This window comes from Cokeromyces recurvatus (genome assembly GCF_025118155.1).
Source record: "Cokeromyces recurvatus strain NRRL 2243 chromosome Unknown BX663scaffold_16, whole genome shotgun sequence".
Taxonomy (NCBI): Eukaryota; Fungi; Mucoromycota; class Mucoromycetes; order Mucorales; family Mucoraceae; genus Cokeromyces; species Cokeromyces recurvatus.
The window spans coordinates 296951-322818 of record NW_026251402.1 but is presented as its reverse complement, the minus strand read 5'-3'; the positions used below and the strand labels follow the sequence as shown (position 1 = coordinate 322818).

At 30.4% G+C, this 25868-nt stretch overlaps 10 protein-coding genes across 10 annotated transcripts; 5 read left to right on the top strand and 5 right to left on the bottom strand.

The window, feature by feature from the left end:
* Positions 1–2150: 2150 nt before the first annotated feature.
* On the top strand, positions 2151–2762 carry BX663DRAFT_456177 (uncharacterized protein; the record flags this gene model as incomplete). The annotated part of the gene is made up of 1 exon (XM_051523856.1): positions 2151–2762. A coding segment is annotated over exon 1 (231 nt), but the record flags the coding sequence as incomplete, so codon positions are not given.
* A 48-nt stretch (positions 2763–2810) lies between these two features.
* BX663DRAFT_512762 (uncharacterized protein) lies at positions 2811–3264 on the top strand. The gene has a single exon (XM_051528057.1). It carries the CDS (start codon positions 2883–2885, stop codon positions 3111–3113), a length of 231 nt encoding a protein of 76 aa, XP_051381879.1. The 5' UTR covers positions 2811–2882; the 3' UTR covers positions 3114–3264.
* A 254-nt stretch (positions 3265–3518) lies between these two features.
* Positions 3519–6258, bottom strand: BX663DRAFT_512758 (ras guanine nucleotide exchange factor domain-containing protein). Its single transcript, XM_051528056.1, has 5 exons — positions 6180–6258; positions 6005–6103; positions 5815–5890; positions 5518–5751; positions 3519–5452 (listed from the first exon to the last, which is right to left on the bottom strand). Exons 2-5 carry the CDS (start codon positions 6065–6067, stop codon positions 3657–3659), a joined length of 2169 nt encoding a protein of 722 aa, XP_051381878.1. The 5' UTR covers positions 6068–6103; positions 6180–6258; the 3' UTR covers positions 3519–3656.
* A 307-nt stretch (positions 6259–6565) lies between these two features.
* Positions 6566–10044, bottom strand: BX663DRAFT_456168 (glycoside hydrolase superfamily). The gene is made up of 4 exons (XM_051523855.1): positions 9128–10044; positions 8909–9057; positions 8648–8844; positions 6566–8582 (listed from the first exon to the last, which is right to left on the bottom strand). The coding sequence occupies exons 1-4, from the start codon at positions 10011–10013 to the stop codon at positions 6680–6682; spliced, it is 3135 nt and encodes a 1044-aa protein (XP_051381877.1). The 5' UTR covers positions 10014–10044; the 3' UTR covers positions 6566–6679.
* Positions 10045–11421: 1377 nt separating this feature from the next.
* On the top strand, positions 11422–14273 carry BX663DRAFT_512755 (uncharacterized protein). The gene is made up of 3 exons (XM_051528055.1): positions 11422–11539; positions 11614–14048; positions 14108–14273. Exons 1-2 carry the CDS (start codon positions 11460–11462, stop codon positions 14024–14026), a joined length of 2493 nt encoding a protein of 830 aa, XP_051381876.1. The 5' UTR covers positions 11422–11459; the 3' UTR covers positions 14027–14048; positions 14108–14273.
* Positions 14274–14665: 392 nt separating this feature from the next.
* On the top strand, positions 14666–16206 carry BX663DRAFT_512753 (uncharacterized protein). Its single transcript, XM_051528054.1, has one exon. It carries the CDS (start codon positions 14776–14778, stop codon positions 16063–16065), a length of 1290 nt encoding a protein of 429 aa, XP_051381875.1. The 5' UTR covers positions 14666–14775; the 3' UTR covers positions 16066–16206.
* A 4735-nt stretch (positions 16207–20941) lies between these two features.
* Positions 20942–21692, bottom strand: BX663DRAFT_512747 (signal recognition particle, SRP9/SRP14 subunit). Its single transcript, XM_051528053.1, has 4 exons — positions 21571–21692; positions 21419–21491; positions 21203–21351; positions 20942–21123 (listed from the first exon to the last, which is right to left on the bottom strand). Exons 1-4 carry the CDS (start codon positions 21592–21594, stop codon positions 21007–21009), a joined length of 363 nt encoding a protein of 120 aa, XP_051381874.1. The 5' UTR covers positions 21595–21692; the 3' UTR covers positions 20942–21006.
* Positions 21609–22741, bottom strand: BX663DRAFT_512738 (uncharacterized protein). Its single transcript, XM_051528052.1, has 5 exons — positions 22644–22741; positions 22473–22591; positions 22338–22399; positions 22116–22281; positions 21609–22060 (listed from the first exon to the last, which is right to left on the bottom strand). The coding sequence occupies exons 1-5, from the start codon at positions 22675–22677 to the stop codon at positions 21695–21697; spliced, it is 747 nt and encodes a 248-aa protein (XP_051381873.1). The 5' UTR covers positions 22678–22741; the 3' UTR covers positions 21609–21694.
* Positions 22742–22905: 164 nt separating this feature from the next.
* Positions 22906–23912, bottom strand: BX663DRAFT_512728 (Fcf1-domain-containing protein). Its single transcript, XM_051528051.1, has 6 exons — positions 23891–23912; positions 23747–23814; positions 23606–23671; positions 23387–23535; positions 23256–23328; positions 22906–23186 (listed from the first exon to the last, which is right to left on the bottom strand). The coding sequence occupies exons 1-6, from the start codon at positions 23891–23893 to the stop codon at positions 22958–22960; spliced, it is 588 nt and encodes a 195-aa protein (XP_051381872.1). The 5' UTR covers positions 23894–23912; the 3' UTR covers positions 22906–22957.
* A 163-nt stretch (positions 23913–24075) lies between these two features.
* On the top strand, positions 24076–25835 carry BX663DRAFT_512724 (tRNA-guanine(15) transglycosylase-like protein). The gene is made up of 6 exons (XM_051528050.1): positions 24076–24376; positions 24481–24561; positions 24626–25038; positions 25109–25168; positions 25254–25329; positions 25416–25835. Exons 1-6 carry the CDS (start codon positions 24176–24178, stop codon positions 25770–25772), a joined length of 1188 nt encoding a protein of 395 aa, XP_051381871.1. The 5' UTR covers positions 24076–24175; the 3' UTR covers positions 25773–25835.
* The last annotated feature ends 33 nt before the right edge of the window (positions 25836–25868 follow it).

Here is a 25868-nt window from a genome sequence, read left to right as displayed (position 1 = left end):
ATGTCTATTGCTTCCCATCTGAACCCAAGCGATTAATTTTTGTTGTCACTAATGAGGACCTTTTTTCAATCCTCAACTGTCTATTTTCTATGAGCTTTGGTCCATTTTAGACAATTTCATCTACGCTCATTCGTCAATGGCAATGCAGATTTGTTAAGCTTTGAATCAAAGTTGAACGATTTTAAGAATTTGTAAAAATAATGGAAATGTTGTGAATTTCCCATTAGAAATACTTTTATTAATGTATCTTTATTCATTTATGTTATACATTAAGAAAAGCCAAAAGCCATAAAACATTGCCGCACTTTTGTGAGTCACAGTATAATATCTAGAACTAAACAAGAAGCTTGACCTTTTGTTAGTTTCTTAAACATTTTTATGAACAGAATTTTCGTTTTTTTTTTTAGGAAGAAATGCTCAAAATGCAATTAGCCACTTCAATCATAAATTTTATCTTTGTGCGTAACTGTTAATTATTATTTCTCTTACACAATAGAAAATAAGCTAAAGAAGGTGCCACTAGATTAGGGGTTCGTATTATGAATGATATATGAGAACCAATTCTTTCAAATTATAAATCATGAAAGGATTGCGCAATGCCTTTTTTTCTTTCATTTTCATTATCATATATTTGGAAGGTTAGAATGCTTCATATAACTAATATTAGAGCTAGATAGATAAGGAGTATTTAATAAATTTGGTCCAGACATCTTAGATAAAAAAAACCCCTTAAATTGTAAACTCAGTCTGAGTTGAAAAGTAGAGGCCACTTATTCAGTTGAAAAGTAGAGGCCACTTTAATTCAGTTAGAAAGTAGAGGCCACTTTAATTCAGTTAGAAAGTAGAGGCCTCTTTAATTCAGTTAGAAAGTAGAGGCCTCTTTAATTCAGTTAGAAAGTAGAGGCCACTTTAATTTAGTTCAAAAGTAGAGGTTGAAAAGTAAGGGCTACACTCATATATTAAGCGTGAAAATTTTTTAAAAATTGCATAAAATAATATAAATGTACATGTATAAATTTACGAAAGGGTTATAAAAGTCTTACCAAGTTTCTTAAAATGTTCCTGTGGTTTCTTAAAAGATATCTAATCGTTGAAAACAGAACCGAGTGGGTAGTGTTGTTGTTTACAGATAAGTTTAAGCAGTAAGAAAATCGAAAATAGGAAAAAAAATGTATAGAATAAAGAAAAGACTGGAAATACGCTGACACATGTTAATAATGTTTATTAATAAAAAATAATAAGATAAGTATCTATTCTAACGTGAGTGTTAAATAATGTGCGAGTATATATATATATTTTGTGAATAAAGATGATAAGTAGTAATAAGATGAAAATAGAACGAAATTGTATTTGATGATATAATTATTATAATATTAAGAATTATCATAGACATGTCCATGTCTTTTGTATATTTACTTCTACAACTAATACATATACTTTTGAATGAAATAAATTATTACACGTACTTGTATTATTCTTAGTTTACCCTCAGCTTGACACAAAGTTATTTTTATAAATTTACAGAGTTTATCGTTCCAATTGGCGCATTTGCAAAATCCAATCATCCGGTCAATTCGCGTAGTATTTTTTATATTAGTTTCTGGTTTCAGTGAAGTGATTCTCACTGAATGCCAATCTACCATAGTAGTCTTTTTGGGTGATAGTATTGCATTGGGTTATAATTTTTTGAATGCCTCGTACTATTTACCGAATAAAGAGTTTGTCTTCTCTATTGTCTGATCCTTATAGTAAGCTCAAGGTGAGCTACATGACATAAACAACTAGCAGAAACCTTCTAGGCATTTTTATTTTGTAGTTTACACTCTTTTTCAAATCATATGGCACACTCTCCCACAGAAAGTTTTTCCATACTGGCAGACATCTAAATTTTGTTCGGTACACAAGCCAAGCTGGCATGTTTCAAGAAATTACATGGCACACATTCAATAAAAGAATGTTTGTTCTCTGTGTATATTAAAGTCTTATAAAAGTCCTTTCAAATTTCAATCTTTATTGAGGAAGCAGTGTCCCATATCAGTTTGAAAAGAACAGTTGCTTTGTAAAAAAAAAAAAAAAAAAAAAAAAAAAAAAAAAAAAGGAGAGAGCAATCGTGGAGACACCTACAACAATCCTGAGCTCTATATTCCCATTTTGGGATCATCAATGTCAAAGTAAGACGACCATATGCTGCTCCCTCAAAGAAACGAAAGTTACCGGGCCCATCTAAAGCAATCAAAACTACAAATACTATCACCGGTCATTATTTTAATTTAATCGCAAGCACTCTTGATGTTTTGGATATGCATGAGTAATCCAAGAATTTTTACGTCGTCCCAATTCACAGGTATGAACGAGATCGGACACTGAGTCCATGTAGACAGTTCTAATTTTTGTAGTTTACTGTGTATAGAGTGATTTTCAGGGCTTTTGTCGTTGTTCTGATTCGAATGGAGATACGTTTAATAAGGAATCTCTTTAATGTAATAGTACCAATAAAAATTTCTTGTAGATTGTGTTGAACTAGATTTTGATGAGTGCCAATATGAGTGTCTGTCGCTTGTATTATGTTAAAGGTCCATGCATCATAAACTACTGGGAACCTTTTAATATTATTTTTGAAATAAAAGCATTATATAGTGCATATATGCTATTAGTGTCAACAGAAAGAGGAGACTTCTGTCTTTCTTCTAGTATATACTATATAGCACTTTGCTTAATAAATAGATGGTCAGTTATTGCGAATTTGCATAAATTACTTAAAATTCCGAAACATTGCCACACTTTTGTGAGTCACTGTATTTACATAAATACCCACTCATCCATCTCAACGCCTCACTCGACGATATGCAATTGTATGTCTCCAAATGCATCGTCGGTTACAGATGCCTGAAACTATAGAAGATCCCCTGTCCTTCCTTTTAAACCAACTTCCCGCCAAGAAACCTGCCTCATCTCATTCCGTCACCCCTTGGCACATTAGATGGCCCTCCATCTGCCTTATCCTTCATGAACTTGACCAGTTACAACAAACTAAGCCGATTCTTCCTACCCCACCCAATCCTAGTCAGCGTTTCTTAGATTGGCTTCCTCCTTCTCCTACACTACCTGTATAATTTTTACATTACACCTATCGCGTCCTTCCTTTCCTTTATGTTTTTCCTCTTGCTCCTAAAGAGGTTTTTTCGTTCCTTATCCCTTTAAACTGATCCGTCCCGGACAAATTTGATGTATTTAATAACACCTCGTGCTCAAATGGGGTCATGTATTTTTAAATAAAAATTACTGTTTAATCGTATTCAACATTCTGTTAATGTATTTTCTAAGTGTCTTAATAAAACATCTGTATAAGTGCTAAAAAGTTAAGAAACGCTAATTGTTAAAAAAAAAAAATCGGCTTTTTGGTTTTTACAAAATCGCCAATTGGAAATCACATAGGCACTAATTGGCCATTTGAGACCGTAAGCACTGTATAATCAGCAGAACAATAATAAAAGAAGATATATTTTCAGATGTGTAGGACTTTTATTAATTATTTTCCTATACAAGGAAAAAAAAATATATTTTTGTATTTACATTGGCAGAATTAATATAGAAATGCATTATATATTCTATTATGACTATTTATCTAAATTGAGATTAAGATACAAATCTTACAATCATGACACTAGAGTGGATGAAGAAGTTGCAAGTGGTTCATTTTGATTAGCTGATCCTTTTCCATAAATATACAAATGATTATCATCTAAACTTTCAGGTCGACTGCTATCATTCAATGAGGATGAAGCTAATGTTAAACAACTATTGGTAGTAGAACTGTTATTATTATTACTGAGCAGTATCAAAGAACTTGCATTGCTTATGATAGAACTTGTGTAGTGACTTCCCATGCTGCTTGTTCTTTCAGAGGCATGCTTATGATGAGATGGTGGCTCACGTATCACACTCAGTTCATCCACAGTTGCCTGGTTAACCCATGAACGCATCAATAAATACTGTGTAACTAAGTTTTGTTGCTCTTCCATATCAGAACTTTCAGAATGATGATTGCTTTGCTGTAAAGAACTATGGATGATTAAATCTCCTACTCCTCCTCCTCCTCCTCCTGATAGTGAATGAGTACTATTCTCTGTAGTATGATGTTGACTATTATTACCAAAACCAATTGCTTCTCCTAATCGCCCAAAACTTGTTTTACTTCGTTGAAAAGCCTGAGAAAAGACAGGTCGTGTTGTTTGAGATTTATGATTCATGATTATTTTTGATAATGTTGCATTTGGTTTCCTCTCATAAGGGGGTGTAAGTTGAAATCTTTCAAGCATTTGCAAAAGTTTTTGAATACGTGGGTCACTATTAGACAGAGTATTGTTATGAGAAGAAGTTCGAATGGGTATCGTCATCTTTGTATGGTGATGATGATGATGATGATGATTGGATAGTGGTGTTGATTGCTGTCCCACAGCAGCCAATAAATAAGTCATGTCATGAATAAAGGTGCCTAAAAACGGCACCGTAGGTCTCCTGTAATGCTCAGATTGGATCAAATGGACACTTTTACCATTTAAAACCGAAGTAGATACAATCCCCATATGTTCACGGTATTTACCATAATTATTAGCCTCTGACATGAGTTCGTTCATGGCCTCTAATCGAGTTATACTTTTCTTTGGGATATACGCCCATGTCCTCTTTAATCGTTGTACAGGCGGTGTCCCTAACGCAGAGACGATGGCCTTCAAGGTTTGATAGTTGTTCAGTTCTTGGCATTTACTGGCTATCTTAATCCAATGATTCATGTGTTGCGCTCGAGAGGAGGCCTCCTGAGGTAAGAGAATCGAATGTTCAATAACTCGAGTTACATAGTTGAAAAAATCGGAGGAAGCGACAAGACGTGGATGAGGATTCTTTGGTGAATGTGTAAGTAATGCGTGTGGAGGAATGGCGAGAAAGATGGCAGATTCAATCCTTGTTAGTTGATAGGCCACTAATCCTGGTTGAAATTGAAGTATACTAGGGATAGTAGCTGCACTCATATAGAGTGTACGAACTCGATTTAATGTCTGTTTAGCCTCAGCAATATAAGGTGTATACTTTGCAATGGCCATATCAAGCTCGTCTCTCATTTGATTCTCATCCTGACTCAGCTGGTTTCTTTGTGTATGGAATTCCTTTAAGGCTGTCTCAAGTTTATCAAGTTTAGCTTGTAATACCCTGTGTGTCGTGAGAAGTGGAGGTATAGGTATATGAGGAATAGGGTCGACTCTTTTTATGAATGTTCCTAATTCACTTGGAGGAGGGGTTAAAGTGTCATTATTATTATTTGTTTGTGCTGGCACAAGATGAGTTGGGTTAATTTCTCCATCGGGGATAGGTCCATCCTCATGTTGTTGACACATGAACATATTCATTTGGTATTCACTAATACTACTAGTAGGTTTTTTCGTATTATAATGAACTATGAAAACGATTATATAAGTATCTATTACGTAATATATATATATATATATATATATAATTTACCCTTTTTGCTATTTGTTGTTATAGCTCGATCTTTTGCTGGTATAGGAGTCATTAATTTTGGAGACAAGACCAGCTTGTTTACATGAGAAGGTTTTGGGGGTAATGGGGGAGGTATGGTTTTCGTTGGTGTTGGAATGGTAGTTGAATATTGTTTTATAATATTTTCTATAGAATCAATGCATAAATGTAAAATAGTTATTAGATCGTCAGAATGTGATAGTTTTGAAATAATGGCTAAAAAGAGAGAAACAAATGTATGTATTTAATTTATTTACTATCTACGCATATCTTACTTACAACAATGAACAAATTTTACGTCAAATAGTGGTCTTAAAGCATTCTGCGTTGTGAGTAAAAAAGTAGTATAAGCATCCTATATACATATATATTTATAATGATGATAGATTATTAGCCATTTTATGAGGTATACTTTAACTTTTTTTTTTTTTTATTTTTGGTTTTTCTCGAGGAAAAAGGAGGAACTCACTTTGATTTGACCGTTATTAAAATGAAGGGATGCAGTAGCTAAAGAAGAGTAAAGATCTTCCATTTCTTCTATATGAGGTTTATAGGTATTATAGTATCTCTAATTGATGATATAACTAATATCAGTATCTTAATAACTGATTATATAAGTTTGTGAAAAGAAAAGAAGGAAATACACATAAACAAGAATAAGAATTTATTATTCGGAAACAACAAAGAGAGATAGTAATAACAATAAACAAAAAAGAAAAAAAGAAAGGGTTCCCCTTTCAAATGTTCGCACTTTTTTTTTTTAACATAAATAATCCTAGAATTGACTTAATTGTGTTACAATGAAAACTGAGTTACATCAACTTTTTTTTTTTTTCAATACATAATAGCATGTTATTTAGTATTATGAACGAGGAGAAAAAAAAGGGGAGGGAGAGCAAACATAAAAAGCATGTAAATCAAGAGATGATGTTGCTTATATATATATATATATATAAAGGAAACAATAGCAATATATAATAGTGTATTGATGAAACTAAATATACAAAGACTAAACATAATAACAATGTTATATTTGTGCGTTATAAAACAGTCTTTTTTCAATTTATTTGTTATACCTTTATATTTGTACATAAGGAATATGACCATATAAAGCAAGCTTTTTTTATTTTGTAGCAATTTTTTTTTATAATGTAATCTGATCTTTATATATCACATATTCAGCTGGTTTTCCATTCGTTTCATGTGTAATCAAGTTTCCACTATCAGCCAACACTGGCCATCCCGCAATAAGTAATTTTCCTTCTGTATCTTTCCAAGTATAAGCAAGAATCTTAACTTCATTATTTTTGGTACGAATCAAATTATCAGGCAAGTAAAAATCATGTTGAGGACCATCACCATTTCCATAATATCTCGCAATAAAGACGTCATTGACAAATACCATTGCAGTCCATTCTCCATCCAAATGAAGACGAAGAGGGACATGATAAGAAGATACTGATTTCTTCAATTCATTATCAAAACGGAAACGGAACCATTGTACACCCATTGCAACTGTAATTGGAAGAGTACATTCAATTGCATCGTTACATTCAATGTTTTTGTATGTTTTCCATCCTGAAACTTTATTCTCATCAGGGAATCCAGTGGAACTATAAGGAATTGACAAAGTACGAACATCAACACCTGTTATTTCCCAGGATATGGAATCGTTTTCTAGTCCTTTCAATTTAGCATTAATTATACCTCTGGGATTACGAATATCGTTCATAATAAATGCTTGACGATTTAAGCCAAAGCTTTCAACTAGGATAATAAGCTCATTTTCTAACGAACTAGTATGAGAGAGGAAAGGTGAAAGGTTATATTTATGAGAGCCCAAGAAATAGGGATCAGGTCCAATTTTAGCTCCAGGCATAAACAGTTGACGAGAATAGGTTGTATGACCACCTACGATATGACCATTTACTACGACTGTAGCTCTATTACGTGCGTTCAAGGATAAGATGACTTCAGGATCCTCTTTATTAGGTGTTTGAAATTTGGCTCGATAGAGTATATGTCCACTCGTGTAATGGTAATCAAGTGCATCAAATGTGACACTTGCATTTCCTTCAAGTCTTTTTACATCATTCCAAGGCAAATTCTTAAAATCAACTGTACGGTATTCCCAATGCGTAGGTTTGATCGCTGTCGAAATATGAGGTGCATTAGGATAAGTCAATGTATAAATGAAAGGAAGATTAAAACTATCAGAAGATACAATTGCACGATTATCCACAATAGGTTCGAAAGATAAGATATGAATAGTTCTTTCAAAGCGTTTATGGTTGATTTCGAGTGCTTGTTTCTTCTTGTTATAGAAAAAGTGGTCAGCGCCCCAAGCTACGAAAGCTGGGTATTTCTTGATTCCATTATTCCAATAAGGCTCCTCGAATTCAGCAAATAATGTACTGGCATCTGATTTTGAAAGACCTACAATATAAAGATTGCCACTAACAGTTTCGATCTTTGTCCAGCCATGGTCTTTTTCAAAGGTGAGAATAATAGCAGGTCCATCTGTACGTAAGGCATCGTCTTGCATATTACCAGTAACTTTAACTTCTTTAGTTCTAAAAGCCATCGCTCCAATCACATTGGGTTCGACAATCCAGACTTCTTCATTGCTTTCTTTATTTACAATACGAGTCAAAATAGGAATAGTAGACATAATTAGATGCAAATCATTTTGACTTGTATAATTTCCAACTGCAATAAATGAAGTTTTGTAAGGTAAGTAGCATCCCATCGTCAGCGTATCCCCTTTTTCCTCAATAGTGACATCAAAGGTTTCACGTTTCTTACGATCTAAATTTCTAAAGAAAGTAAATGTGACCTCCTGATCTCCACCAACAGAATAACGTTGAAGGTTAAGTGTATGAGGAATAGATGACTTCACATTTGGATGAGAAACGCGCTCAGTCTTTGTAAAATATGGATCAAATGAACGAGTAAGGAGAAGAGATTTACGTACATTTCTTCCTCTTCCAGAAAGCATACCAAATTCACGAATACATGCTGAATAATCATATGAAGTGTATACATCACTATAAAGTAAAATAAAAAAATAAGTGTATATGTAAAAAAAGATTCCCGAAGATATGCAACTTACGGATCACCAATTGTTCCCCAATTAGTGCCACCATAAATCATGTATATACTGGACATGGTAACACCTTGAGCGAAAGCTGTTTCCAATATAAGCTTAGTATATTCATCACCATAATAATCATAAATTTGATCATAAGTATGTTGTAATTGATAATGATTAAACCAACCGCCTTGAAGTTCTGGAATAAACATAGGTGACTTTGCTACAAATTTTAGTAAAAGCACAAATAAATAAATAAATAAAAAAAAAGAAGCAACTTACTTCTTTTGCTCCACCACCAAAACCACGTACTTTCTTTTCCAATTTATCCATTGAATTTTCCAAATTTTTAGGGTTCCATTCATCCCAAGAAGCTACTGAGACGCCACTATTAATTAACCAAGATTTTGGAGAACTTGTAGGCGCAAAAACTATTAAACACAAGTTAACTATCTACTTCCTTTCTTTCTTTCTTTCTCTCTTTCATTCCTTCCTACTTACTAACATATTTATCGAAACCATAAAGATCAATACCAAATTTATCTTTACTCCAAAACTTCTTTTTTTCTTTCTGATTTATTAATGAAGAACGAGGAACCCAACCACCTTCTTCAAAGCCATCATTAGTGAATAGGGGCACAGTAATACCGGCGTCTCTAGCAGCTTTAGCAAGAACTCTCATTTGATCATGTAAACCAATTGGTAGTAAATTAGCCATCGTTTCAAATAATTCATTATCGATTTGAAGACCCAATACACAACCTTTTTTACCATTCTTATTTTCTGTAATTTGATGTCTTGCAATTATAGGTAGGATTTGATTAAGCCATTGTACTTCATAGTCAGCAAATAGAGGGTCATATTTACGCCAAAGCATAATATAATTATGACGTATATTCAACTCACGCTTAGCGACAAGCCAAGAAGGATAACCACCACCCTGAGTTTCAGCACAAATATAAGGTCCAGGAGCAGCTAACACGAATAAATTTAATTCTTCACAAAGATTTAAAAGGTATTCAATGTCACGATTGCCATCAAAATGATAGATTCCTTCATCAGGAGAATGGTAACCCCAATGAAAATAAATTCGAATTGTATTATAACCAGCTGCTCGATATTGTTTTAAAATAGGTGACCAACGTTCTCTGTCAGGAATACGCCAATAATGGAATTCACCTGAGTGAATTAAAGTTGGTATACCTTCAATTGAAAGTGCATATTTATCCCAGTCAAGCAAGTCATGATATTGAGTTCGGTTATAAGCAACTGAGGATGTTGTAATATCCAAGTTACCATAAGTACGTTGATGTGCATAAAAATAAAACCCGCCTAATATTACGGGAATAATTGCAAATAAAGAAAACAATGGAGCCATATTAGACATATGAATATGGCTTTGTTACATATAAGAAAGAAATTGAAGAGCGAGAGAGAGAAAAAAAAAAAGGGAAATTATAAATGGCTTTTAAAATAATAATATAATTTATCAACCAATAGAAATATGAAAGAACAAACTTCATGCACACACATAATAATTAGCGAACAGCAGTAATGACATTTTCCTATTCAAAACAAAGTTAAAAGACAATTCTATATAAACTAACAATATGCTTAATCCAACAACAACAAAAAAAGGCAGAGAGAGAAATTTAACCCCTTAATTATTAGAAATATAACTAAAAGTGGATGTTTTAATACGTTTCTATGGCTACACGAAACGATTTTAGCATAAAAGTCTAATAAACCACTCTTGAAGCGTGTTTTTATCAGATAAACATTAGGGGCGATACATCATTTTACAGAAACGCGCTGTGGTGTATATAGACAATAATTTAACCTTTTTTTTAAAAAAAAAAAAATAATAATAATAACAATAATAACAATAATAATACGATAAACTTTTATTATCGATAATTAAGCAGTATTACGCATTTAGAAGAATAGTAGAAGTTCCTCCGACAGTGAGTATCAAATCAAGAAAATGTTTTGGTGGACGGAAAAAAAAAAAGAGATCTTAGTTTTTAGATGAAACATTTTATATAAACTTTTGCAACATAGTAAATATTTATTTTATTTGTTAAATAAAGCTTTCTACCGTCCGCTTTTCCTATTTTATTTTATTTTATTGCTATTTTTATTGTTGAAGAAATGCTATTTTAGTAAAAGTAAAACACGTTCATACGCCTATTCTATTAAATAAAAAATAAAACCTTTTTTTTTTTTGTTATCTTCATGTGATATTAAAGAAATTGATATGAATTTGAAACCTATCAACCACTTTTTTTTTTTTTTAAACACGCATTTGTAGATCGGATTAATATAAAATACACGCTTAAATGCAAAAAAAAAAAAAAAAAAAAAAAAAAAAAAAAAAAAAGTTATGTAAAATAAAATTGACACAAAGCAAAGTCGTATCATTTTATTATTAAAATACAATCTTTCATACATATAAATTACGTAATACATAATGTTGTTCTTTTAAATAGTTCTTTTGTATTGCATACAGTATAATTTTACTAATTTTTCTTGTATTTGCTTTTTTTTTTAGAAAAAAAAACTGTTCTTACATGTTTATTTGTTTATAAATAAATTTTATATTCTGAATAGAATTTAATGAAAACAATTAATTTATTCGTAAATCTGCCCAACAATTAATTTTATTCTCGGCAAAATGTGTAAAAAAAAAAAAAAAAAAAAAAAAAAAAAAAAAAAAAAAAAAAAAAATTGAGTTTCAATATCATAGTAATAATAATGATATGAATGTGTCCCTTTTTTTATATTATATCTTTTTCGTCTCTAATCTCATCTCATCATCTAACAAAAAGAAAAAATGTCTAATGCTAATAAAACAGGTGACAAAGAAAAACAAGTAAATTTGGGTGCTGCCTGTTTTAGATGCAGAGGATTTAGGTGTGTAAAATAATAATGAAAAATAAATAGATACAAATTATCCCAGATAAGCATTATATTTATATATGAAATAGACATGCTTGTGATCGAAAGAAACCTAATTGTACACGTTGTCAAAGAAGAGGAATTAATTGTGTTTATCCGGAAGCAGCTCCAACTCTCAAAAAATTACAAAAGGCAACAGAAACTTTAGGAGATAGAATTAAAAAGTTAAATGATCGACTCAAGTCAACAGAGATTGTAGCCCCTATGTTGTGTTATCAGCAGCAGCAGCAACAACAACAACATTCAACTACAAGATGTAAAATAGACTTGGGGAATAATACATCAAGTTTAGATAATGATGATCTATTAGAGGAACCACCTTATAAAAGAAAGATAAGACTTAATACAAAAGTAGCATCTACAAGTAATTTTTCTGTATATCCTTGTACAAAATGCTTTAAAGATTTACAGCAATGTGATTTGACATTTCCAAAGTGTAGTCGTTGTAAGATGAACAATTTCGACTGTGAATTCAAGAAGTCTGAACCTAAAGCAAATCATATATCCCAAGTATTACATACAATGAATAAAATGATGGATCAATGGCAGGATTCACTTGATCGTATGGCAAAAGATTTTGCTCAAAAGACAAAGGATTTTTCTACAAGAACCAATCAATCTCTAAAAATAAAACCAATACAGCAACAAACAGTGTGGAAAATTATTAGTACAAAAAAGGGTTTATCAGTTGAAAGTAATGTTAGCTCTTATAATGATTTATCTACTCTTGTGGATCAATTTCAATGTTCAATGTCGACACTATCATCAAATAACTCTTCTTTATTAAATACTCATAAAGGAAAGGAAGAGGAAATTGCAATAGAATTTGATGATACTCAATCTATTCGTACTGCTTCTTCTGGATTTGCTATATGGGATTCATGGGCTCATTCCAATTATACCATACCTCAAGGCTATCCTATTGATATTTCACCAGAATTAACAGATAATTTAGTGGATTTATATTGTCGCGCACATTGCTGTTCCACTGTTCGTCTTCCGATTATAGATACATCTAATTTCTTACTTCGTTATCGAGATCCTAATCCTGAAAAAAGGCCAGCTAAAGTTTTAATTTATGCAATCTGTTCTATGGCTGCTAGAAATGCGTTTCAGTTACATGTTTGGAGCAAACAACCTTCAAGTGATGTACCCCATTATAATATGGGTAAGGCCTTATCAGTCGCTTATTGTCTTCGTGGTCGTGAACTGTTATCTGAATGCTTTGATGAACCTACTTTAGAACATTGTCAAGCCGCATTTTTATTATCGTATTGTAATTATCAAAATGGTTATCCCAATGTTATTTATTTTTATGAATGGATAGCTTATAATATGGCTCAAGAATTAGGCCTTTATGATACAAATCGTGTTTTAACGCGTTATGAATCTATGCTTATCTGGTGTATTTATTACTTCAATGCTTGGTATAAAGTACTCCAAGGGAATAAAGGTACTGGTTCTGCTGGATTGAGCCAATGTAGACCTCCTCTTGAATCTATTCCTTGTACTTTATCTATTCCAGAAACTGGTTTAACTGAAACAGATAATAAAGAATCTGATGCAGCCATTATTGATTATTATGCATGGAATTCATGGGTATACATTATTCATTTACAAATCCTTCGTGAGCAAACAATGTCTGTTCTTATGACTGGCAATACTGATTCAATGAATCAACCTAAAGAACTATTAGCTATGCAGAAGAAGCTTGAAGAATTTAATCAAAGTCTTCCAGAAGAATGGCAATCACTTGACTTGGATTTATTTAACAATGCTAACTTATTCAATCATAGTGGGTCACCATTTTCATTTTCTTCATCTTCTTCTTGCTGCTCTCCACAATCACCTTGTTCCGAAGTTGGTCAACAAGACATACAAAAGACAGATGATAACGAGAAAACGTATTTTAGTATTGACGTCAAATCATTTTCACACTATTGTATTAATATGGTTAGTCTCTGTTACAACATAAACCGAATCTTATTATACCAACCTTTTGCACCTATGGATCGTGTACCCAGTACACCTTTATCTGTACAAAGTTTAAAAACTAGTCTTAATGCAGCAAATAATATTACTCAAATTATTGAAGCCATGGTTCAACAACGTGAAAATTGTCATATTCCAATTATGGTTTTATTATTTGCTAATATTGTATATAGAAAACTTATGAGTTATAATACCAATAAGGATTACTATGAAATTGGTAGAATGGGTCTACTTCATTGTTTAGATATCTCAAAATCGTCTATCTCGTATACTTATGACTTTGAAATGGCACGTACTTTAGTTGACGTGATGGAAAAAGAAATACAACATAATATGAATACAATTAAACCTACTATTACTACTACTACAACTACTACTATAGATTATTTAACCTCATCCGATATTTATTCTTCTTCGCAACTACCTTCTATTACTACACCTATTATTTAATATATGAACGATGGACTGTATGGTAAGTCATTATAAATACATCTAGTTTAAATATACCAAGTAATCAATGTGTATATGTAGGATATAATAAGTAAAAGCTAATACGATAATAGTAGTCACTATTAGATTATACATTATATATTTATGTACTCATCATATACATCTATTTATTAATCATCACAAATGTTTAACGTAACCATATATCACTCTAAATAATTAATTTTACACACTTAATAATCATTTACCCTCTTAATAATGTATTTATTCTTCTCTAATAATAAAACTATTTTATATATAACATGTCTTTATATTTTACTATTAAAACAAAATACTGTTTTTTTTTATATAGCCTAGTAAAATACATTTTCTGAAATTAATTTTAGTTGATAAATTCATAATTTCGTACAACAGCTTGATAAAAAAAAAAAAAAAAAAAAAATGTTCTGGACCCCCCAGGATTAGTTACCAATTAAAGCTTTGTCTGGCGATGAAAATTGATGTATTCATATAAGATATCAACATTTGTTTTCTCTTAAGAATCCAAAAAAAAAAAAAAAAAAATAAATAAAAATAAAGCTAATAATAATAATAAAAAAAAGTCCAGAATTTAGGGTCTCGAATATGATCGACTTCTCTTCCATTAGTTTATCTCTTTTTTTCTTTCTTTCTTTTTCCCTTTTTTTTTCTTCTTCTTTATATCCATATAAAATACTTTTTTTTTTTTTTGTGTTAACATTATATAGTTTATTATGGTGGATCATCAATATCGATCTCTTCAACATTCAACCAATCTATTACATTTGCCACTTGAATTATTATTAAGAATATCAGAATATTTAAGCTTTGCAGATGTGTGGTATTTAGCAACTTGTTCCCGTTATTGTAGAGCGATTGCACATCAAATTATCTGGTATCGATATCATATAGATCTCTCTAAGCCTCAGTTAAATGCCTTTAATCATATGGTTCATGCTGCATTAGCTTATGTTAGTAGACATGGTTATAAATTGGATACAGATACGATTGATTACACCATTTTACAAAGCGTATCTAATAGATTAGCAGTCGAAATTTACGATAAGTCACCTCTTAAAAATTGGGAACCATGTTTAGATTTTTTTCTTGATAAATCCCTTGGTATCATAGTCGATCATATGCTACTTGACCCACTCTTAGATGTAGTGCCCAAGCATATTGATACAACTACACATAATAAAGCCACTTCTTCCATCCTTGAACAGGATACATCAAATATCAAACACTATTATCGACCCCTTTTGATGACTGATTTTTATCCAACTCGTATGGGAAGATTAATCACTAGTTTTTTAACTACCTTTTATCCAACACTAACTGCATTGTTCGAAATTGAACCAATCACTGAAATCCATCATAGACTTTTATTAAATCATATTCATCGTCATTTAGATAGTTTAGCCACTCGTTATCACAGTCATTACAATCGACGTCTTTTGTTAGTCACATCTTCAACAACGTCTCCTCGAGCTTCAACCATCATGACTCTTCAACAACATAGTCGATTTTTACGTTTAAACTTTTGTATCCTTATTCGATTTATTGGAACATTAGTCAAAAATGATTTATTATCAGCGAATGACTTGAATACCATCACTCGTCAACGTATTCAATTTTTCTTTTTAAATGACAATCAAAGAAAGGAAGAAGAAAAAGAAAGACAACATGAAAGGAAGAGAGTCAAGTTAAATCAATTACAAAAGAGAAACCATTCATTAACATTATATGAGTCACTCAAAAAGAATGCAACCCATTATTGCTGGCAAATGTGGTTCGAGGAAATTGAATTTCAAATAGAAATCTTTTTAGATCTCACTAAAGTAGTTATCTTATTAGAAAGATCCTCTCGTTCTAGAACAGACTTGTCCGTTGTTTCATCTATGCTTGACAATACTATTTCTGCGTTAATATCTACAAAAAGATCCAACGGAAATTCAGTCCTATTACCACCTTCCTCATCTAATACAAGCACTACTACTACTACTGCTGCTGCTGCTGTTTAATGTCTTAATCATATAAAGTAATATTATGTACATATAAGAATTTCTATTTAAATCCTTTTTTTTTTCTTGAAAATAATCTATCTATATTATTGTATAATATTCTTTGTAAATAAAATTAACTTTTTATCACCATCACTACTACTTCTGTAGACTCTGAAGAAGAAAGTTTATAATAATAAATGGTCTATTTTCTGAAATGATCATAGTATATAAATTCTATGTTAAAGAATAATCAATTATTAATTTGATTATGAATAGCCTTTAGTTTGTTATTCATTATTAACAATCATTTTTTTCTTTACATCAACTTGAAAAAGACGTTATTAAATGTATGCAAAAAAAAAGGGGGGTTTTAATTGTCAGAATTATGACAATCATATCTATTTGAGGTTTTGCATGTCCTTTCGGTACGAAAATGTAGATTTCTTCAGAATAGCAAAATATAAATGTCAAGTTAAGCACATCGTTGTCGACTTGTATTCTAGCCTAATAGTAACAATGCTTAAATGCACATATATTCATATATGTATATCGTATTTTTTTAATAATATCATATCAACTACTAATTATGATGTAAATCTTACGAGCATATATATATATATATATATATTTTGAAAAAGAACTAACACGAGGTAGAAGAAGCAAATTATCAAAAGAAATACTAAATATATACAATACTTTATATACAAACATACATATAAAATCAAATATATGAATCAGTATCATTGATAAATATATATTAAAATATTATCAATGGCAAGAGTATTCAATAAGAATATGATTTAATCAGACTGTTACTCATATAAGATATCATCATGTCAGTAATTATATACAAGACTTTTTTTTTTTGTATTAGAATTAACAAGACAAGGAATAATACAATGATAGCTAAACAGGTGAGAAGAACTACCATTATAAATATATTGGATATAACAATTGCTTCACAAGAAATAAGTCAGATAATACAAACATGAATAATGGTATCCTTTGCGCTTGCATAGATAGAATTAATTAAACGCTGCTACTGGTGATAATATCCTAAATATAGTAAATATAATCGATGGTTTCACATCTTTTATCCGCATTTTTTTTTTTTTTAATCAGGTTTCAACTCAAATATTGTATAACACTCGAGACAGAGGATTTCTATGAATATTTAAAGAAATGTTTCGAGGATATGCTTAACTGAACAATGCCTTCAAAAATATACATATTTAGCCATAGTATAGTATAAACAAAAGAAAAGGGGGTTCTTTTTTTTTTTTTTTGTATAGACAATCCTAAAGATCTCATTTTTCTTTTTTAAACTCTTCAAATATATAGTATTATAGAAAGAGAGAGAAAAAGGTAGTATACATTATAATTTGTTGTGTTTGCGTATCATATGGAATTATATTTGTATGATTGTATACAATAATGATGTTTTTAGTTGTAAAGGAGGAAACTACATTGTGTAGAACTAATAATGACAGATCATACTGCATATAGCTTTTTGTACACAGCATTTTGATGTATATCGACTCTACATCATTAGATATTCATTTGTATAACCTAAAGAAAAAAAAAAGGGTGGAGAAAAAAAAAACTACTAAATATGTCTTTAAATATCATTGCTCAAGGAATGATACTTCTTTAAGTTATTGCTATCAATGCAAATCCTTATATGCGTTTTTGTCTATTAAAGATATTTGAATAATAGAATACTGTTCCAATAAGTATTGCTTTTATATATTTTGATCTGGAAGTATAGTCATAATATTCTTCAAAGAAAAAAAAAAAGTTTATTATTAGTGACTGTGACTAATTAATTTGTCTAGATTTAAGGGTTAGATCAATTAAATGTATTCATGTTTTTATTATAACTACAGCTAGATACCTCTGCAATAATGTTGATATTTTACATTATACCTTCAGCCAAAACAATGTTCTACTTTACAAAATACCTATAAATCAGTAATTTACAGATTTTATGTCTATCCCACTGCATTCCACCGTCAGCAGTACCTCCCTACACCCCTCAGTTGATAATAATTTAAGGGATATAGAACGATAGATTGTTATATATAGTGTAACAGATGTTTATCTTTAGCACCACCTTAGGTTATAAATTAACTTTTTCAGTTCCTTTAGCTTCACTTTTTTTTTGTTACCCCTTGGTTTCACCAGCTTTTTTTTTCCTTTGTTATAGTTTCCTCCTTTTTTTACACACATGTATTAAGCCTAAGCCTTTTCTAGTTCAAAACGAATGTAGATCAATTGACTGCATACTTTTAGTGTAATTGTATATTGAATAAATTTTAAAGCGGATTCCCTATTTTTTTTTTTTTTAATTTTACTATATATTATCAAATCGATAAAACTTGTTTATAGAAGTAGCTTTTACAACTTTTTACTCTCTCTCTCTCTTGTCCTTTTTTCTTCTTTTTTTTTAATAACCAACACATACGATCTACATGCAAAAATAGAATCTATCGTGTAACATTTTCTAACTCTTTTTGGTTACTCGTTTAATTAACTTTTCGCCAAGCATTCAAATGCATTATCTAAATTATTTGTGTTTCCCTTCCTTCCTTCCTTTTTTTTTTCTTAGTAAGTCTTCATTTTTATATTTTAATATATAATGTGTAAACTCCTAAATAAATACTTGGTAAAAAGTATTTTATGGGCAAAGAAAAGAAAAAGTTGTAAATTTATTTGCATACACATGTATTAAAGTTTCATAAATAATGTGATGTACATGTGCAAAAAAAAAGAAAAAACAAAACAAAAAAAAAAAACAAAAGAAAAGGTCTAGTATGTTCTCCTTCTTTTCTCCTTTTTCTTTTTTTTTTTCACATGCTTCATAATAAATAAGAGTAAATTTCTTTTTGCCTTTTTTTTTTCTTTTCTTTTTCTTTAGTTTTTTTAAAGCATAAGAATAATAATACATTGCTACCCTTTTTTTTCTTTTTTTTCCTAAAGTCAGAGAAAGTCAGGATTATGAAGTGTGCTCAAGTCACATAGCTTGGCTTACTTGAGTTTGTAGAACTGTCCGTTTATAACATGGCTAAAGGGGAGGGCCTAGACTCTCTTTTGGTTACTACATGCATATCCGCCTTCACCTTGGATTATTGCAACCTTAGATAATTGATGGGACCTTATCGAATTTTGACTGCTCAAGTTTGATTTATTTCCAAAGGAGGAGGGAAATAAAAAGGATACTTGGGGTTGGAAATTGTAAACCTGTTCCTTTTTTAGGGAGATTAGCGTACTCTTTGTCTGCACCATTGAAAGGGCTTATCTCAAGGTTTAGTTTTTCTGTTTTTCTTTTTGGAGGTTTTTCCTTCTTTTTATTTTTATCTAGTTGCTGTTTATAAAATAAAAATAGATAAGGATGCACAGCTTACGTTTCTGACCGTGGTTTTTTCATCTATTCATTTAGGTGAAGAATCCCAGCTTGTATTTACTGTTAAGTCAAAAGTAGATGCTAGGGGTCAAAGAAGGGACATTCTCAGGTAAACAATAGTCAGGTCGTGCACTTCATGTATCTGGATTCCTTCCACTTCGCCACGCTACAGGTCAGAATGTTTAGCCCGGCTTCCAGTGAAACTTACATCCAACTGTATTTTTTATTGGGGTAGGAAGTGAGGAATTCTATCTTTTTCTTCTAGCAAGGCTTGGGTCAGGTTGGTACTTTGCCAAGTGTCTACTAGTCGAAATTGGTCTATCTGTCTTGAAGAGAAAAAAGAAAAAAATAACCAGCTTTAGTATTGGTGTTGGTTTATAGTTTTATTTTTGGGATTAGATATGCTTTCACCTTCTCGTGGTTAATCCTGTTAGTATCAAGTTTCTTTTAAAGAGATTTGAGAACTAAGAAAAGCATTTTTTTTATAATATTAACAAAAATGAAAAATAAAAAACTTCTTTTTTTACGATCATTCTTTTTTTTTTTCTTTAAAAAAAATAAAATTTTGTCATGATAAAGACTATAATACGTTTAAAATTTAAATCCAATGAGTAGTACGTTGATAATTGTATATCAAAATCGTCAAGAGAAGTTTTATTTTATTTTATTTTAAATGTACAAATGGAAGTCAAAAAAAAAAAAAAAAAAACTGATGATATTGAGAACCCAAGAAAGTTAAGTCTAATAAAAGCAAGCCACCTGTTATTGCTTTTGGTACCTGTAATGAAGGGGTAGAAATGCAGTTCATTCCGAAGGACTTCACATTGGAGTAACAGAAGTTTTATGGGAAACTTTAAAATATCGGCAGAAAAATAGGAAGTTGATTCTTATCGGTATGCATGAGTTTCATACATCAAAGGTAAGCTAATGACTTGATACTATGGCATAGATTAATTTCTTTTTCTTTTTTTTTTTTTTTTTTTTTTTTTTTTTTTTTTGATTAATATAGCTATAGTCGTCCTTTTGCTTTATGTCAAGAAAAACACTTTTTTTTTTAATATGTATATATCGCCGTATCTAACACTGTTCCCTTTCTCTGTCAGGAAGAAGTATTTAGATTTTTACCATGTAGAAAAAAAAAACGATTTGCCAAGTTGTTTTATTCTTTCTAAAATGGATATTAACTTTTTCTGAATTTGCTTTACAAATTTGTCCTTAATTTCCTGAAAAATCATCTGAATCTCAAGTTTAAATACTGTAAATATGACTGTACCATGATAATGTGAATAAAAAAAAGAAAATGAAGGCTATTATCAAGTCATTTGCTTTGACTTGACGATATATTTGTATCTTTAGAAGCTAAGCATTAACAAAAAAAAAAAATACAAATTTAATTGTAAATGGTTCCATCTTAACGATTTGAAGAATAATGGTCGTGAATCGAATAACTTTACTAAATTATAGTCTTGAAAGAATAAACAAGAAAACATATTACAAATTAAAGTATCTTCTTTAACTCCTTTCTTTTTACAACATCTATTTTATTATTGTAATCATTATTTTGAGACTTTCTTTATCTTCTTGGAACGATCTCTCTTTTTCAATGTATCCATATAAGCTCTAATAATTGTACTATACGCATTTTGAAATCTATTAAAATCATCAGGTGCAATCTATAATGGAGAGTTCAAATTAAGATATTAGGTCCATATATTCATACATGCAAAAAAATAAAATAATGTTATACACTACAATAGTACTAATCTTGTTCTTTTTATAAGTTGCACGAACGAGACATGGGTATTGAACATTATCTATGTCTAAGTTTCCAATTACTGCATCACCTCCTCTAGGTATTTCCTTTTTCATTTTAGCTACCTTTATTAATTTCTCTTCAGTCACTGTATTTAATTAAAATGTAAAATAAATCAACATGAAGTGAATATTTATGTATAATTTCAACATTACTTCTTTTCATTGTAACGTAAACATTGCCTGATGTTTTTGACTTTTCATAAAATTGACCGAGTTCAACTGTAAACTATATCAAATAACAACGATAAAAGAGCAAGTTAAAATACTACTTATTTTTATTATTTCAACTCAAATATTCCACTAACAGTAAGAGGATCTAATTCCTTCATTTTATAATTCAAGAGTCGATATACGAAAAGAGATAAAATAAAAAAAAAAAAATAAAATAAAATAAAATAAAAAATAATTGTAAAAAATAATTGTAAAATTTTAGTGGTTTGGATGGCCGATTTCTTCAATATCAGCGTTAGAAAAGGAAAAGATAGTTGATCCAATTGAAGATTGTTTCATATTCTTTTCTTCAGTTGGTTTAATAGAAGCATTTGCAGCTACTTTATGCATTGCTTTACCAACAGTTTCAACCGAGATAACCATGTTTAAATTGAAGAGTTGATTGATTGGTTTAAAAATAGAAAATGCAATAGATTCACTCATTCGAGGACGTGTACGAGGCTCAACAGTTTCCAAGAATCCAGGACGAAAGATGGATACCTTTTCAAATCCTATTTCTTCAAGTGCAGCTTCAGTCTCACCTTTTGTCTTTGGATATAAAAACATTGAATTCTTATTTGAATTCTAAATAGAAAAAAATAAATAAATAAATAAATACATAAATACATGCTTGACTTACTGAAGCAGAACAATACAGAAAATGTACAGGAGATAAAGCTTTGTCTGTTTTATTTTCTTCAGCAATTAATCTAGCAGAGTCCAAGACATAGGTTTGATCAATTTTAATGAAATTCTCAGCGCTTCCAGCATCAGCTCTAGTTGTGCCAAGACAGCAAAATACATCACTATTATATGATTAATTTTCTATTACGTATATCTATGTCATATTGCATGTATTTACGATACGCCTTTAAAATCATTTCGATAGGCTTCCAAATTATTAAAATCAATCGTTTTTTGTACCTAAAATCAATCAAACAATGGGGTTTGTCTATAACAAATACAGCAAAAAGCAAGAGATTTATAGTGTACTTACCAGTTTATCTTGAGGAATCGTGTTGTCTTCTATTTCGACTGGACGTCTACCGACACTAATCACTTTTGCATATGTTCCATTCTTTAATATGTCCTTCAAAAGTTGTTTGCCAACAGCGCCTATATTATTATTTAAGAATCTATTTGGAACAGAAGGAATTATCTATTTTACCTGTGGCGCCAAATATCATAGCCGTTTTACTCATTGAAAGATTCACTTATATTTTTATTAAAAATAAGGAGAAAAAGTAATGAAAAAGAAAAAAAAAAAAAAAAAAAAAAACAATGATTATTATCCCTTTTTTCTTATCAAACCCCGCCAATTGTTACTACTGCAAATTTTCCTTCTTTAACAAGGAAATGTCGAATCCAGTTAAAAACGTTGTTTGCTATAAAACATGTTCTTTATCGTATTGATAATACACAAAGGATAATAAGAGTAATAAAAACTACAATTACTTTATTTACAATTTGTAATATCTACTTTTATTTAGGATTAACACCAAGTTCAGGAAGTCTTTCGATAACATATTTATGATTAGAAATACACATAATAGGGATGCCAGGTATTTTACGAATTCGTCGCTTTAAATCTCTATCACAAGTAGCAACAATATAGCACTTGTGTTGCATAACTCGATTAACTAAACAGTCATCTGCATAAGTACCTTTATGAGAACAAGGGAGTCTTTCAAAACGAGGATCACGTGCAATTCTATATATGTATATGAATATATTACTTAGAACTAACCTATAAAAAAAAATTATAATTTCATTCACTTACTTTAACGCAATACGATATTTAGGACCTAACTTTTCTAATTCTGCCAAGACACAGTCAGTAATACAAGGAACAGCTAAACTACTTGGTTAGTTATACAATATATATATATATATAAATATAATTGCATTTACATTTTGCATAGAGACAATCCATCATTGACTTGACAAGCTCAAGCTTATTTTGAATTGAAAAATTAATAAAATTGGTATCTACTAAAACATGATAGGGTGGTCCAAGAGCTGAATTATACTGAAAGAACATTGATGAAGCAACTTGAGTACTATTCAAATAAAAGTTCGAAATTTAGTCATAATAATCATATAATTCAATACTATTTAATGAATATTTACACATGTCGAACTGCCTTTTCTTCTTTTTTCTCTTCTTTCTTTTTTTGTTTTTCTTTATTTTCTTTTCTATATGTAAATATTATATAAATATATTTTTTTTAGTAAAACATCAAGATCTTTTATTTTATTTTATTTAGTTACAATCGAGTATCATGTGCACTGATCATTCGCTTCATTTGAGCAAACTTTCTTGTTTTCTTAGCTTTAGCCTAAAATAACATACATTTAGCGTAAATATAGGAATTAGATCTTGATGTACTTATAGATAACAAGTAGCATTTTTACCATCTTTTAGTATAAATTGAAATTGCAAAGTAACAAAACTTTTTTTTTTTTTTTTTTTTTTGAATAAATCAAATAATTGTAAAAGAAAACCGTGACTGTTATTATGTGACGGTAAGTTGGGCCAGATAGAACAAATGAAGTGTATCCCTCACTGGTTTTTTTTTCTATTTTTTTTTTTTTTTTTTTTTTTTTTGTTTTGTTTTGTAACTACCAATAAAATAATATATTTTTTTTTTTTCAAAAGTGGCATCGTCAAAATTAGGAACCAGTTTATTATTGTCCAAGATGAAAAGTGCACTTACTTTTGAGACTATAGCAAAATGCTCAACTACTAAAGCCAAAGTTTCTGTTATGACTTTACCTCATGGTCCTGTAGATACACCTGTCTTTATGCCAGTAGGTACTCAAGGCACAATGAAAGGTATATTACCAGATCAGTTGGAAGAATTAAATTGTCAAATTATGTTAAACAATACATATCATCTTGTAAGGTTATTTATTTATAAGTCATAGAAAGAAAAAAAAAAGTAAACCCAAGTGGGTTAATTAACTTTTTATATATAAATATATATATATATATATAATATAAGGGATTGAAGCCCGGTAAAGAAACTTTAGATCTTGTTGGTGGTGCGCATCAGTTCCAAAGTTGGAGACGTAATCTCTTAACAGTAAGTTAATAGTTGAATGGATAATGAAGATAATATATGTATATAATAGTAATATGCCTATTAGGACAGTGGAGGATTTCAAATGGTATCACTTTTAAAACTAGCCGAGATTACAGAAGAAGGTGTTCAGTTTGCTTCACCTCATGATGGTTCACTTATGATGTTAACGCCTGAACATTCTATTGAATTACAAAATACGATTGGGGCTGATATTATGATGCAACTGGATGATGTTGTTTCTTCTTTAACAACAGGACCACGTGTAGAAGAGGCAATGTGGAGATCCATTCGTTGGTTAGACAGATGTATTAAAGCACATAGTAAACCAGAAACTCAGAATTTATTTGCTATTATTCAAGGTGGCCTTAATCCTGATCTCCGAAAGAAATGTATAGAAGAAATGGTTAAAAGAGATACTCCCGGTTATGCTGTTGGTGGTTTAAGTGGTGGTGAAGAAAAAGATCAATTCTGGAGAATGTAAGTCAGGAAAAATTATAGGGCTTTTTTTTTTAACATGTACAAAAATAATGATTTTTCTTCCTTCAAGTGTTACATTATGTACAGACTTATTGCCAAAGACTAAACCTATTTATTGTATGGGTGTTGGGTAAAGAGATTAACAAACAAACAAAAAAATAGTAGTTTATTTATTGAAAGGATATTTTCTTTTATATATTTATATTTTGCCTTAGTTATGCTGAGGATCTTGTTGTTTGTGTTGCATTAGGCGTAGATATGTTCGATTGTGTTTTCCCTACTAGAACAGCTGTAGGTATCTCAAAAAAATAATAAGATCTTTTCTTCTTTTATATATATATATATTACAAAGCTTCTCATAACATGCTTTTATATAGAGATTCGGCAATGCTCTTACAATGCATGGCACATTATCTTTAAAGTCAGGTAAATATGCGGCTGATTTTGGACCTATTGAAGAAGACTGTGATTGTTCTACTTGTAAGAATTACACAAGATCTTTTGTGCATCTTAACATAATTACAAAGGATACAGTCGGCTGTCATCTTGTTTCTATCCATAATATTGCATTCCAACTTCGATTAATGCGTAATATGAGAGAGGCTATTAAAAAGGATGAATTCCCTGCATGGATCAAGTCATTTTTCCATAACTATTTTGGTGGTGATAAAACAAAATATCCACAATGGGCTATTAATGCGTTACAAAGTGTTGGTGTAGATTTATTATTGTAAAATAGATAATAGACATGCATAAAAATAAATAAATAAATAATTGCCATCATCATTCATTTTTAAGCTTCTAGTGACTACTTTTCATTGTTGATCGTG